At 39.8% G+C, this 15,403-nt stretch overlaps 2 protein-coding genes across 15 annotated transcripts in view; one reads left to right on the top strand and one right to left on the bottom strand.

Annotated features, from left to right (window-relative positions):
• SLC25A21 (solute carrier family 25 member 21) overlaps window positions 1-15,294 on the bottom strand; it is a 260,238-nt gene extending 244,944 nt beyond the window's left edge. Inside the window, exon 1 of one of the 2 annotated variants that reach the window (XM_065064037.1) lies at window positions 14,641-15,294. In XM_065064037.1, the coding sequence (XP_064920109.1) occupies window positions 14,641-14,707 (67 nt within the window). In that variant the 5' untranslated portion in view covers window positions 14,708-15,294. The remainder of the gene's footprint in view (window positions 1-14,640) is intronic. The other variant, XM_065064035.1, reaches the window with a different exon arrangement.
• The window catches only part of MIPOL1 (mirror-image polydactyly 1), a 193,616-nt gene continuing 192,713 nt past the window's right edge, over window positions 14,501-15,403 (top strand). For 8 of the 13 annotated variants that reach the window (XM_065064026.1, XM_065064023.1, XM_065064017.1 and 5 more), the window contains exon 1: window positions 14,525-14,665. The gene's annotated coding sequence lies outside the window, so the exon portion shown is untranslated. Of the gene's footprint in view, window positions 14,666-15,403 lie in introns of all 13 variants that reach the window. The other 5 variants (XM_065064027.1, XM_065064020.1, XM_065064034.1 and 2 more) reach the window with 3 other exon arrangements.

The following is a 15,403-nucleotide window of genomic DNA, read 5'->3' as shown; positions in this document are numbered from 1 at the left end:
TTTAATAAATCACAGTTAGGGCAGTTAAAACTATCTCTTCCTCTTCCCTCCCATGATTATGATAAAACATTCATAACATCCCAGTAAACATGTCTACTTTACTTGCAGGTGTCTATCCTTAGGCACCAGGGAGGTCTACACTGAAGTATACATTAATATGGAGAAAAAGGAAAAGGCTATCATATAATGAAAGGTGAGATCATACTACATGAGCACAAGAGTTATTGCACAAGTTACTTCAGCTCGATTCCAAGCATTCACTCCAGGGTTGCAAGACTAAGCAAATGAACAGTAGATGTTTAAGGGCCATCTGCTCCAATTCTGTGACTATTTTTTGCTTCTCAGAAGTCTTCAGACCATACTTGCATTCATATAAACTTTAGTTTAAAATAATTTTTCCCAAATTGTTTTAGAAAGCTACTTTTGCTTCAGGTTTATACATTTTTTTCTGTTTATTACTTAACTGCCAAAAATATTTGAATTTCAGATAAGTACAATATTACAGAAAAAAAAATCAAAGTTCAATGTAAGGTATATTATATATTTTACAGATTTTCCAGGTCTATAAACATAGATGGAATTTATATGCATATAAATATAAAAAGGAGTGCCTTTTGTATACCACTTCAACAAGGAGGTACATCACTTTTAGTTCATGTATGATTAGCAGGTGTCATCCTATTTTTATGCAAAACAGTGTTAACTTCCATTCATTTTCAGAAGAATCTTTTCCATTTATTTGATTCAGGAAGGAAAAACTTCAAATAATTTCTGCTTACAGTAAATGGGATCACATAGGTAACACATTCACTTACTAGGTTTTTATAAGATCTGTGCAAAACAGTTATTGACCCTGCCTAATATACACCTGTCTATCAACATTCACCTAATAGCAACAAGCCCTAGAAGAGCTAGACAGAATGAAAGCTCCTTTCTCAGGAAGAGGATGAAATATCTTCCTTTCACTCCCTTTGTGAAATAGAGATATGACCTTTATGCCAGTGTCGGCCCAATATCTACTCTTACATGAAAGAAAAGGTTCCAAATACTGCAAAGCAGTTGAGGTTTTTTTCCAGGAGGGGGCTACTCCAGTTCTAACCCAGCAGACCTCAATGAGACTACTCAAAAATGCTACATCTGCTACCTCAACCTAACAAGGTCTGCTCAGCACAGAACATATTTCCAGCTCTGCTGGCTACATCAACCTTCACATCACAAATGGGCACAGGGTATTTGCAGTCCAAGTGCCAAGGATCCAACTAGTGTTTTAGTGCAAACTTTGCGTCAGCCTACAAAGAAATTATTATTCTGACAGTAAATTAGTAATTAGGAAAAAGATGCTTAGCAGTAACAAGGATACCTATACATCTATTAGTGCAACACTTCTGTTACAATTACAAAAGGCAGAATTCCAGCAACTCAGTAACTTGTTTATATAACTAAACACATTAAAAGCCTACATGAACTTAAAAAGACTGAAGAGAATTATTTTTTAATCCATCAATCACTACATTTTCAACAGGTCAATTTGGATAATTATGACTTGATGAAATATTGAAGACTTTCCAAAATGTTGTTCATTGTCACATATGAAACCATCACAGCCATCCACTCCATGACATTAACTGCAGCTTGAGAGAAACTATTACTTGTTCAAAACCAGAATGTAGTAAAAATACTAGCTACTGTTATGTCCTATAATGCAGTCTTGTACTGATACTACATTTTAAGTTTTACCACAATATTTAACAAGTTTTGGGGGAAGGTAGAAATGACATGGTAAATTTGCTTTTGAATTCAAGGAACTTTTAAAGAAATCTGTTTCCCATTTAGCTCTCCAGTAAGAAACAATATTTTCGTTCGTAAACGTATCATTTCATAATCAGACATTTTGTGCTTTTGAGGGTCCCCTGAAATAAAATCTACTGAACACTAAGAACTTATTTTAAAAATAAAGCAGTACCTTTTCAACATAAATCTTTCAATACTTTCTGCACCCCTCCACAATCTAACATATAAGGAAAGATTTTAAGGAAAATTTAATCTAGTGTCCAAATATAACTTTACTTTAAGAATGAGGTCATCTAAACATCTGTCTCCAATATATCCCTAGGGGTTTAAATCAAAAGTCTGCTAAACATGTACAATCGTTTTGAAAATAAATAACAGAACAAATTTAGTCTTGATTATGATTATCTTGCTTTTTTAAAAGGAAACATTTATTCTAATAAGAAAAGTCTGAACTAATTTAAACGTCATGGGCATTAACTTAGAAGAGTTTCAAACTCTAAGACATTTCTTTCCATTTATTCTAGTCTCTAACAATATTCATTGTTTTATATTCACAGAAAGCCCATATGCTTTCTTCTTTCCTTTTAGAAATGTCTTGTCAATATAGCTATATTTCTTACCATATTACAAAGTATAACTTTACAGAAAGGAGAAAAGTTTGCTGACAAATCAGCAGAAAAGCTTGATTTTTTTCCTTTTTATCATCTAGGATAGCCATCATCATACTTTGCACTAAGGAAGAATATGCCATACAAAGCATATTTCATCTTAATACTCATTTTCTTCACTGCTTAGAAAAAACACAGTAGAGGCTGTATTAAGCAAGGACTGCCTTGTTACCCACAGTTTTGCTATGTAAAATTTTTACTAACAAGTATAACAAATAAATGGCAGTCATGTTTCTTCTGCATAATTCAGCAGCCCAAATCCCATTGAGAATCTTAATCCCATTTGGGACAAGCAAATGAAGCTTGCATCCATACAACTGAGTATTTTCTTACGAGTCCCACTGCTTTGGCTCTGTAACCACAAACTTGGAAATGATCATGCTGACACTTGTCGGCATCTATAATAAGACCATTTTGAAAAACAAATCCTTCTAGCAACCTATAAGCAGCCCAGTGCTTTGTTCTCTACTCATAACTGTGAGGTTAATTTAAGCATATGTATATACCATCCCATGGCAGGCAGCATTGCAAACAAACCTGTACAGAGCATATATATAACCAGCCTAAAAAAGGCTGGTGTACCGTCACCAACCTTGAGCATTCACAACCCTCATGGCTCAGATCCCAAATTCATCTAAAAGCAGAGAGCTGTCTTTAAATTTTATTCAGTTTTTAGGTTCTTCAAGCCTTTATAATTCATTTCAAGCTTTAATGCCACAACATTAACAATAATATTTTTTTAAACTCAAGTTTTAATCAAACTTTCAAGTTTTGAAACTAAATCACATAGCTCCACAAGATGAAAGACACATCAAATATTGTACAACCCATAATAAAGAGTTAAATTTGTGTTCTCTGTCTATGTTTATGGTAGAACCTTTCTTTTTTTTACCATGCCCTCATGTTTTACCAAGTTCAGCATGCCATCTGGAATCAGCTGAAAAAAAGTTGAGCAATATTTACTATACATTCAAGATATGTACTCATTTTGAAAATTAAGCCTCCAAATATTAAGAAGTTATGATAATGGAAAAATAAATAAAACTTAACTCTGCTGCAAGAATTAGCTCTAACAGGAAGTGCAACAAATAGCATAAATAATTCTATTAAACTGAAAATACTATTATGGACTCATTTTGCGTTTGAGACTGTTGCTCTTTGGGGACAACAGCTATACATCAACAAACTGCAGTGTAATAAAAACAGCAAAAAGCCCAAGAAGCAAGGGTAACACCCTGAACTGGGAGATGATCAATTGACTAAAGGCTGAAAGATAACCCAGAAACTGTTTCCTGCCAAAAATTGGCAGACTGAAAAGGATCCAGAGGTGGGGTGGGAGGGGGGGTAGGAAAAGGGAAAACCCACACACAACACACACACTATGCCAACACAAAAGCAGCTGTTAGCAGTGTAGTTCAACGACTGAAAAGCAGACCTAGAGCCAAATTACTCCTGTGTTTTCTTTCCTGCTGCATGGGTGGGAATTTTCCAACTTTCTCACATATGACCATATTTTCTCATCAGAAATTCACTACTATAGATGATTAAATTCTCAGATGCTTCAGATGTTGGTGAAATTATACCTAGTTGTAATGGGCTCCTAGGACAAGATACGCTGCAGGAAAAATGGCAGGTACTCGTCCTGCAACTATTTAGCTGTCAGCTTTCAACACAACCAAAGCAGCTGACCTGTACTACACACTTTCAGCACAGAAACTACTATTTTATGACTGATGTATAACACTTGCACAAATGATAATTAGGCAGAGTGATAGTTTCCAATTATAAAAAAATCTATTGATTTATTTTATGCATCAACAGGACCAGTGATTGTTTCCATAGGCAGCAAGTGCCAATCCATCCCCTAAGAGGAGAAAAAAAATATTACACATTTTCAACTGCAGTTGATGTTGAGCTGATTTAAAGCTTTCTCTAATCAAGGCACAGATGATACTTGAAAATTCTTAGAAGCACACCTATAATGAACTAGTGTCAGTTCTCTCAATTAATTGCAATACTAATTTTAAACACTTCCAAGTTCTAGGAGTCACAACAGTATCTGAAAAGGTGGAGTTTTTCCTACTTGTCTTTAGTTCTTTTAGTATTTTTAATTCACATCAACCCTAACATAATACTTATGGCAGTCTGAGGAGTTTAGGTTAATACACCAATTTTTCAGGAAGAATTTTGACAGAATTAATCCTGTAGTAACAGACAAGTTCTTCCAGTCTCAGTGGTATGATTTTGAGTATCTCACACTGTTCTACATTGAAATAGAAAAGTAACAAGCATAATGTTTACAAGCATAAGAAGAACATCCACAGTAATGTCAGGCACTGAGCAACAATTAAGGAAAAATTTGTAATATCACTTAACAGGGAAAACACCCAGATTTTCTGCACAGAAATAACCAGTACCAGTTTTCTTTTTCCTGTGGAACACTGCCACAGAAACACATACATTGTAACTATAAGGCATGCTTTGTTTCTATGCATTCGAATTTTATTACATAACTAGCCCTTGTGTTATGAAAATTCAATGTAATCAAACACTAACATCCATCACTAAGCACAACTGACAAAACAAACACTGTAAAGAAAAATTGTTCTTTAGCCCAATAAAATCTTTGCTCACAAAAGTGTATCAACTCCTCAGAACTGCCTCTGCAGACAAAGCATTTTTTGCATATAAACTATACAACAGACATGCTCCAGTATTAATTATTTTGACTACCTATTTACTTTTACATGTATAATGCACACTATCCCATAATATTCTTTAACTTGGAAACCTGACAACATCATATCTAGTGTTTGTTCTGAAGAAGTACATATCTTTAAACTTTCATTCTTTGCTGCAGGTGTCATTCCTGCCAATACTTGAAACAAGTGAACACAAGCTTACAGCAGCCTGTAATACAGCCCATCTTCACTTTGTTTACAGATGAGCATTGAGAGTTTGAAGAGATTTCTGCAATACTACATAAAATTCCTCAATCTGTGGAAATCAGTAACTAGTTGCACATTGATTCCACTGGGACAAAAGTTTATCCCAAGTTTTCTGATTTATGTGTAGTGTCTTAGCCTTAGAAATATCTTTTGACCTTTACCAAGGATATATCACAGTTTACAATTTTTGTGGTCAATTCAGGTGAAGTCAAATTTAGTGTCATCGGTTTTGCAGTACATATATGAAACCAGCATTTATTGACCGATATTTGTTTTATGTCTTTAAGCCTTGCTTTCACATATTGTCACCCAAAATGGCACATGCTAATCTTCTTACCTACAACAGCTTCAATGTACATTTTTATTCATCTTCCACCCATATTTCACATCTTATTGTAGGATTACACTGCCATCTTGTGGGAAACAGAGCAAAGGAATATCAATAACTTCACTACTTAGTTTCTGAGGCTTTGTGTTGGTCATTTTGTCAGGATTTTTTTTTTTTAAGACTTATTACAATAAAAACAGCAAAGTGCTGAAACTTTGTCAAAATCCTCAGGCTCACTACACATACAAAATCTTAAGGATAAGTGTCTTATCAGACACCCATAGAGGATTCTGTGCATAGGAAGTTTTGTCCCCATTGGCTAACATGTCAGACTAAAACCTCAGCAAGCTACTAGCTTTCCCCATTGTTTCTCCTGGAACAAAGAATGGGACTGATGAGATTGCTGTGAGATGTTCAAACCACCAGTGAGTATCAGAGCAAGGCAACACTAGCTTTGTTTGAAATTCAGCCCCAGGTTCAACAAGCAATTTGTTATTGACAATTTCCAAGTCCACAGACAAAAAAATTACTCTTTTTGAGGTCCCAGTTTCTACAGAAAGTACTAAGCATACAACAGGTGTCATGACATGTTAAACATTATGAAAAGTCTTAGTTCAATAGTTTGGTTTTGTCACTGTTATACACACACGTAAGGATTACTTCTTCATATCTCAACTCTCATATAAAAATTATTACATTTAAAAAGTATATCACTTGAAATGCATTTAAGAGTTCCAAATCATTGTTCATAACTTGTTAGTACACTGCAGTGACCTGTTGGAACAATATTAGTTCACCCTAAACACTACATAAAGAGATTTCTCCTTTGTTCCATTTAAATAAAAACTCTTTCGCAAGGAGGGTTTCTTCAAATTACTTAACTGTCTGAAAATTTATAGAAATTTTGCTAGCTGCCAGCTTTGCATATTCAGTACAGTATATGAAAGCCCATGAGGTTTTCATTAGTTTCCATTTTAAACAAGATTTTGAGGCAACTCCACAATATTTTTAATTAATGAAGATGTATATGAAGCAAACAGTTCAATCTTCCAGATTCAGGGGTGAAATTTCAGTATTAGACAGTAGAAAAGGGGAGGCTCAGATGCTTAAAAATGCTACTTACAGAAGTTTGAAATGCTCTAGTAGGTGGGAAGATACTCTTAAAAATTTCCAGTGGGGAAAGTTCACAATGTAACAGCAACTGGTTCACAACATGGCATCGTGCATACCCTCAGCTAGCTGGTCACTGCACTGGTCTGCAGCATGGAGGTACTTTCTCATGGGATAAAAACTATGACTTTACTTGGGTTTTAAGTACCAAGGAGACCAAAGTCAGCAATTGAACCATACTGACTTCAAAACTAGCATCAGTTTCTGTGACCTTCCCCAGTGGCTGTTCCTCATTCCCAGGGACACAGCAAAGTCACAAACTGTCCTGAATACTGTATTCCCTCTCTGGGCTGTATAATGATGAAAGCAATAGGGGTTGCATAGACTTTGCAAAAGTTTTTCACATTTTCTCGTCAGCGTGTTTAATCAAACACAGTACGGGGGGGATGGTTTTCTGAGCAGAAATAGAAATCTTTCCAACTCTTAACTTCCTGTCTGTTCCTATGTCCTCTGGATTCTTCAGAACACACTTGAGAAGGTTCAGGATATCTGACATCTCAGCTTACAAACACTTAAAACCTTCTTTTGGTCTTGCCTTCATCAAAAGTTCTCCTCACCATATCACCAACCAAGCAACTCCTTTCTAAAGTTTTAAGTTCAACACCAGATAACACACTATCAATTTCTCTAGCCTAGCAGACAAAATTGGCTTCACTGGTAGGAGTGAGTGCATCCCTCCAGAGTACTTTAACTTGTAGGATGCTTCCTTGAAACTAATACTATTTGACTGCTTTACACACTTTGCTTTTTAACATTAACAGTATTTGTTAACATCTGAAATGCCAAATACAGGCAGTGAGAGATAATGAGCATGTACTGTGGTCTTAGACAATATTTCAGCCTTAATTGACTTCCAGAAGAAGAAGGTTTAAGCACTTGAAAATATTATGGTTTCAAGTCAAGATAGTTACAAGGTTTAACTAAGTATTTAGCTTGTTTACATTACCTCTAAGCATTAAGTGATGTAACATGTGAATGACAATTGCATGGCTTAAAAAAAAAAAAAGGCAGCTAAGAAAACTTTAACTCCCAGAAAAATGTCAGCAAAATACAACAAATTAAACATCTAGGGTGAAAAAAAATAAAACAAGAGAATTAGATAAATTTCCTGCTGTTTAAAGTGCTTCCTGTACATCTGTCACACTCCCCTATCCCATTCATAGGGATCAAATAACCTAAGGTGCTTCACAGAACATGCTGGCAATCATCCCTTGTAATGACGTTTGTCTGCCTAATGTCTATAGTGTTAGGAAGACCAAACACTTCTTTATTACTGTATTTGCACCCTATAGTCTTACTCCAACGATTTGCTTTTCTGCTTATAGATCCAGCTCAAAGGAGTTACTGCTATCTAGGATAATCAACTTTGTCTACTCCAGAAATAAAACACCTCTCAAAAGAAAAGGTTTGGACTTTCAAAAGAGCTTAAGAGAATTAGACTCCCAAATCCTATTAGATTTCAAGGCAGCTGGAAACATAGAGTCTTGAAAAAAAAAAAAAAAAAAATGAGGTCAAGAAGTCCAAACAGGCAGAAATCCTGTTCTTTCACAAAAATATGAAGAATGGGCAAAAAAAGACTAGCTCTGGTTGTTCATACTAAGAATTTAAAAAAAAGACTTAATATTATTCTGATTTCTCCATATTCATTTCTCAATAAGAGAGGGCAAATAGTTCATGTTCATTGATTAAAATGAATTAGGAAATGAAACATGCTGAATTACAGCAAGAAAGTACTTATAGGTCAGATCAATAGTACAGATCTGAAAAAAAAAAGACATTTTGTATTTATGACCTACTGTACATATTAAATAAATTCTTCAAATTTTTAACTTCAAAATTAAAAATTATTATATGTTATTTATTTGCAAGTGTATGGAAGCAAGAGAGGTGAACATGCAAATTAAATACAAATTAAATTATATCTATCTTACCTGTGGTTTTAGGTAGTTGTCTCCATCTGCAGCTTTTTGTTATTAAAAAAAAAAAAAAAACAAGAACACACCTATACTGAGTAGCAGCAACCTAAAATCTTCAGGGTAACTATATTCAGTCACTTCCCTTAACTCAGCCAAAAGTCATCTGGGCAACTGCTTATGATGACATTTGCACTTCATCATTGAAAGTGACTCAAGATTCATTACAAGGATACCTTGGCAAATCAACCTGGGTATCACACAAACTTTGCAGTATTCAATTTCTCTCTATGAGGAAAGAACTCTCCATTCACTTTGTATGCAACACTATTATTTTAACTTCTGTCTTTTCCATACAGGCAGCTGAAACAAGGATTTTCTGATCCTTGTGAATCAGAGAAACAATTCTTCCTGTGAGTTGAACTCTGCATTGAATGGACTTCTCAAATAGACTTTTGAAGAATTGCTATAAATCTAAGGAAATTAGAGATTCTCAAGTTGATATTTTCACAGTGGTTCTTAGAGTCTACAGAGTTTGTTTTCTGTTTATTTTTTCTATAAATTCCACACATGCTTTAGTTTACTAATTAACCACTAGAGAAAAGGAGCATGCCTGCAGCTCACTGTGCTAAAAGTGACCAAACTTACCAATGAAGTGTCCCAATTACATTTCAACCAGAGTCCTGTCCCTATTGTCATATACCCAGGCAAGCAAACCAAACCAAGTATTTTCAATTATGCTATTAATCTCCATTCAGGAATCCGAAAGACAGGAGAAAAATGAATGCCAGTGGAAAAGAACATAAGCCAAGACTGTGTAACAATTTGTTAATGTTTACAATTGAGTTCACTCTCAAATTAGAAGCCACATGGAAGGAGATGCACCCCTTGCCACAGACACAAAACAGGCAGTTCAATGACACCAGAGAGCCATTCAAGTTTAACTTGAAAATGCCTCAGACAGCCAATGGTATGTTGGAATCTTTTTATTTTTATCTTTTTATTTACAGCACAGAATACTTTCACAGAATCACACAGAATCACAGAATCGACTGGGTTGGAAAAGACCTGAGATCATCAAGTCCAACCCTTGGTCCAACTCCAGTGCCATGATCTAGTAAAAGGACTAAGTGCCATGTCCAATCTCAGTTTAAAAACCTCCAGGGACGGCGAGTCCACTACCTCCCTGGGCAGGCCATTCCAATGCCTGACCACTCTCTCTGTAAAGAATTTCTTTCTAATATCCAGCCTAAATTTCCCCTGGTAGAGTTTAAGCCCATGCCCCCTTGTCCTACTGCTAACTGCCTGGGAGAAGAGACCAATCCCTACCTGGCTATAACTTCCCTTCAGGTAGTTATAGAGAGTGATGAGGTCACCTCTAAGCCTCCTCTTCTCTACACTAAACAACCCCAGCTCCCTCAGCCTCTCCTCATAGGTCTTATGTTCAAGTCCCTTCACCAGTCGTGTTGCTCTTCTCTGGACCCGCTCCAGCACTTCAATGTCTTTCCTGAACTGAGGGGCCCAGAACTGAACACAATACTCCAGGTGTGGCCTCACCAATGCAGAGTACAGGGGAAGGATCACTTCCCTTGTCCTGCTGACCACGCTATTTTTGATACAGGACAGGATACCATTTGCCTTCTTGGCCACCTGGGCACACTGTTGGCTCATGTTGAGCTTCCTGTCAATTAGTACCCCCAGGTCCCTTTCTGTCTGACTGCTCTCCAGCCACTCTGCGCCCAGCCTGTAGCGCTGCAGGGGGTTGTTGTGACCAAAGTGCAGCACCCGGCATTTGGCCTTATTGAACTTCATCCCATTGGAATCAGCCCATTTTTCCAGTCTATCCAGATCCCTCTGCAGAACCCTCCTGCCTTCCAGCAGGTCGACACTCCCTCCCAACTTGGTGTCATCAGTAAATTTGCTAATGATGGTCTCAATCCCCTCATCTAAATCATCAATAAAGATGTTAAACAGGACTGGACCCAACTCTGACCCCTGGGGAACACCACTAGTGACTGGCCGCCAGCTGGATGCAGCCCCATTCACCAGCACTCTCTGGGCCCGGCCCTCCAGCCAGTTCTTAACCCAGCGTAGAGTACACTTGTCCAAGCCATGAGCTACCAGCTTTTGCAAGAGTATATTATGGGAGACAGTGTCAAAGGCCTTGCTGAAGTCCAGATAGACCACATCCACAGCTTTCCCCTCATCCACCAGGTGAGTCACCTGATCATAAAAGGAGATCAGGTTGGTCAGACAGGACCTGCCCCTCCTAAACCCATGCTGGCTGGGTCTGATCCCTTGTCCATCCTGAAGGTGCTGTGTGATTCCATTCAGGATGATCTGCTTCATAACCCTGCCAGGCACTGAGGTCAGGCTGACAGGCCTGTAGTTGCCAGGGTCAGCTCTGCAGCCCTTTTTGTGGACTGGGGTAACATTGGCCAATTTCCAATCATATGGGACCTCCCCAGTGAGCCAGGACTGTTGGAAGATGATGGAGAGTGGCTTGGCAAGTTCTTCTGCTAGCTCCCTCATCACCCTAGGATGGATCCCATCTGGTCCCATAGACTTGTGAGGATCCAGATGGCTCAGTAAATCACCAACTATTTCCTCCTGGAATACAAGGGGCCTATTTGGCTTCCTATCTCTGTCAACCATCTCCAGAGATGAGTTGTCCTGGGGGCCACCTGTCTTACTGGTAAAAACTGAGGCAAAGTAGGTATTAAGTACCTCAGCTTTCTCCTCATCTTTGTTAACTATATTTCCTTCAGAGTCCAACAGAGAATGGAGGTTTTCCTTGCCCCTCCTTTTGTTATTAACATATTTGAAGAAGGACTTTTTATTATCCCTGACAGAATTGGCCAAGTTAACTTCAAATTGCACTTCTGTTTCCCTGATTTCTCCATCCTTCAGCATGCCAGTATCTTCCATTTTATCAGCCCTGTAGACTAGGGGTCATGCTTGTGTTTTTTCTTTATGCTTCCTAAGTCCATGAACAAGTTCTGTCATCTTCCATAAAGCTTCAAAAATCCTTTTCTTCCTGTTCTGACAGCTTAGGCTTATCTCTAATCATTTTCCACTCGACCCAGCAGAACCACTTCTTATCAGATCCTTTAGCATCAGACATTCAGATGCTAAATAACCTCTCATTTTACTTATGCAGGCAATATTTCTGAACCTTCAATTACACCTATTCTGCTCTGCAGTTCATTCTCCAACAACCTCACTGCTTTCCTGTCATTGTTTTGACAATGACACCAACTTACAGCACCTTTCTTATGAACAGCATCATACATTCCTTGTGCTTTACTGTGTGAGTTAAGGTGATCAGAACTTCTTAAAAATCTAAGCATTAGTTCACCTCAATGATTTTTTTTCCAGTTTTCTTCTAAATACCAGGCTGTGGTACAGGTAGCAAAGGCAGGCTAAAATACCTGTGACATTCCCATGAGGCCACTAAACATGACAAAGTACCTACAAAACCCCTACATTTTTCTGAAGAGGCAGCCAAAAGCAATATAGTGTCTAAAATGATGCTGGAAAACTAAGTTCAGGCAACCAAATCCCTCACTAGGATAAAATACTAAGTACACTCTCTACAACAGATTACCTTCATCCTTTCCTTCCTGCTTCTACCTTTTCCATGTAGGATTCACACTTGCCTGAGAAATTTAACGTAACTGAAGACCTCAAAGGTACAGTCTTCCTCTTCTATCTTCTCTATAAATCACCAAGAAAAACACCATTGAGTTTTAAGCATCTATCAATCAAGTTTTCAAGTTTCATCCATTTCTCTCTCATACCTTAGAACTCCCACTTTGAGCCATAAGCTTACCAGTCTCTCTGGTACAATTTTACTGTTGTTCAGACCTAGACAGCAGTTGCTACTGGTTTATTTCAAAACCAATGAGTAGAAATTTCTGTACAGGTTTAAGGCCAGTGATAGAGCTAAGGAACCTGCCTGCCAGGAGACTAAGCAAAAGGATACAAGCATCTGTTAACAGTATGTCTCTAGACTAGATTCAGCAGGTTTCCCATGTTGTACCTTAAAAAAGTGTTAGGTACAGATCAGCTGTCTTCTGGAACTGAGAATACTTTCACCTTAACATTTATGCCTACCAGATCAGCAAATAGTTTTCATGCTTTCTTTTCCCTATGCCAGCCTCAAACACACACATTTTCCAATTCTAATCTTTCTGTAAAACTCTGTTTAAAAGACAACTTTCCCTCTGGTCTGTTAGCAAAACTGTCTGTACTTCAATCAACAAAGAGACCCTGTAAAGAAAACACGCTACTGCCAAAGGAGGGGAAGATACTGAGTTTGATCAATCTGAATCAGTAAGGCACAGACCCACTGTTATGGACAGATGAATCTGTTATCTTGTAAAACACCTCAGTATCCCTTCAGGTACGAACGGCCTTCAACAGGCCTAGTAAGAATAAACCTTTTCTTTCTCTCCTAAGGACCATGGGGAGTGGTACCAAGCAGAATCTTAAAAAGCTTTAGGATTTCCAAGGTTGCGGGAGAGCTACATAAACACAGTCACACAATACACTGAAGGGCCAGGACAGCAGACCTCTCCACTTCTGCTGTGACATCTCGCTCTGTCAAAACAGAAAGCTGAAAACAGAGGACAGGCAGAGTCATGAGCATAAAAAGGAAGCGCTCAAATGTGTGTTGGTGGCAGGAATGTATAAAAGTGGATTTAGAAGTAGCAGGGGAATTAGAGGGAACAGAGCCCCAGCTTACATGCAGTGGCACAGCCACACAATACTCACCCACAGGAGAATTTTGCTTGTGCCAAAGCATTATGTAAGACACAGTTGTATTACCATGCAGCTTTCCTCCTTCAATTAAAATGTAACACAGCAAACAGAATTTTGACCCCAAAAGAGATGCTAAAGGACACTTAATAACACACTACATAGTTGAAATGCTAACAGGATTCACACATTTACACTAAAAAAAAGCAAGATAGCGTGTAAATACTCCCTGCAAGGCAGGATGATATAAACATTTCAGATTGTTTCCAATTTAGGGAAAACAAACTGAAGAAATCAACTAGCAGTGTTTTCATTCCAAGGCAGATGTGGGTGGGTTTGATGTTTACAGTCAAATAATGGGATGAATTAGTAGCCTCATCGTTCCTAAAAGTATTGACAAACTCGAACATGCATTTCCACTGTAGCCCTTCGTGAGTTTCTCTATAAGGCAGCAACGGAGAGCAGCACAGGGAACACCTCCATGAATGAAAACATTTTCAGTTGCGCCACTAGCGGATTGCACAGGCTCATAGACAGTACACTTGTAAAGTGTTGGTACCTAGCTCTTTCTCTGTTTCCTAAGAAATATTAAGTTTGATCTGTTTCTTATATCTGAACAGTATATTTGTGTACTGTTTTCCATTTGTGCACTAGTTCCACCTCAAGCAAGAAAACACCAGCAGCCACCCACCAGTGAAGCTTCCGAGGGGACACCGACGGCTGTTACCGTTGAAGGGGGCCCGTCTGCTAGCCTTATCACCCGAGGGGCTGCAGGGTGTGTTTAAGAGAGATACACCGCAGACCCGCAGATGGGCCCCCTCACCCTTCCGAGGGGCCGAGCACCGTTACGCAAGTTATCGCCCCGGCCCCACCGCTCCCTCCCCCGGGACCCCCGAATCGCCTCTGGGGCCCGCCCGCGCCGCCCGGCGGGGGAGGAGCCGCTGCCGAGCCAGGCCATTCCCTGCCGCCGCTCCTGCGCTTGAGGAGAGCAGCGAGGGGGCGGTGGAACGCCGACGGGGACGGACAGACCTTCCCCCAACCAAAGGAACGCGACCACTTACCTGCCGAGCCTCCAGCGACGACTTGGTGAGAGGCCTCCTGCAGAAAGCTGCCAGGCTGCCGAGCCATTCTCGGGGGGCGAGAGGAAGCTGGCGCCTGGAGAGCGGCTCCCGAGACGAGATCGATTCCGCGCAGGGCGGGTGGGGAAGAGCTGGGGGGAGGCGGGAGCCGCGCTTATCTGTGGGGCGGGGGCCGCGGCAAGGCCGGGCGGGGCAGGCTGGGACCCCGCGTTAAAGGAAAACGCGCGGTCGCGCAGCGGCCTTTAGTAGCCGGCGGACAGAGGGTGGCCCCAGATGGGGCCCAGCTCGCAGCTGATGGCGATCGCAGCGGGTAAAGGGCTCTCTGACTGCTTGCAGCCGGGAAACCGGCAGCCTTTCTCTTTCGGGCAGAGTTGGGGTGGTCGGTGCTGGGATCACCCCTGCTGGGGCTGGTGGGCAAGGCTTTGGCGGCCTGTCACCTCCGCAGGCTTGTGCCGTTCACTCCTCGGTTCGGGGTGGTGCCGTGCAGCACACACTTGCGGTCCTGCTCCCCACTGCTGCTGGGACCTTGCTACCACCCGCAGATCCCCTGGTGCTCCGCTTCTAGGAAGTGGTGTCGTTTGGCTCACTGGCTGTCATTCTCGAGCATGTTGTTCTTTTAAAACTTTCAGACGTTGGTTCCAGCTCTTTGGTGTTCAAAGGACACATGGGTATTTTGTCCTTTGGAAAGTGGCTATTGTATGTATTGCACAGACCTATTGGCCCATTTTAGTAAACGAAACAGTGC

Source organism: Columba livia, chromosome 5, assembly GCF_036013475.1.
Source record: "Columba livia isolate bColLiv1 breed racing homer chromosome 5, bColLiv1.pat.W.v2, whole genome shotgun sequence".
NCBI classification, from domain to species: domain Eukaryota; kingdom Metazoa; phylum Chordata; class Aves; order Columbiformes; family Columbidae; genus Columba; species Columba livia.
Note: the sequence above shows the minus strand (reverse complement) of the source record. Positions and strands in the feature narration are given on the sequence as shown.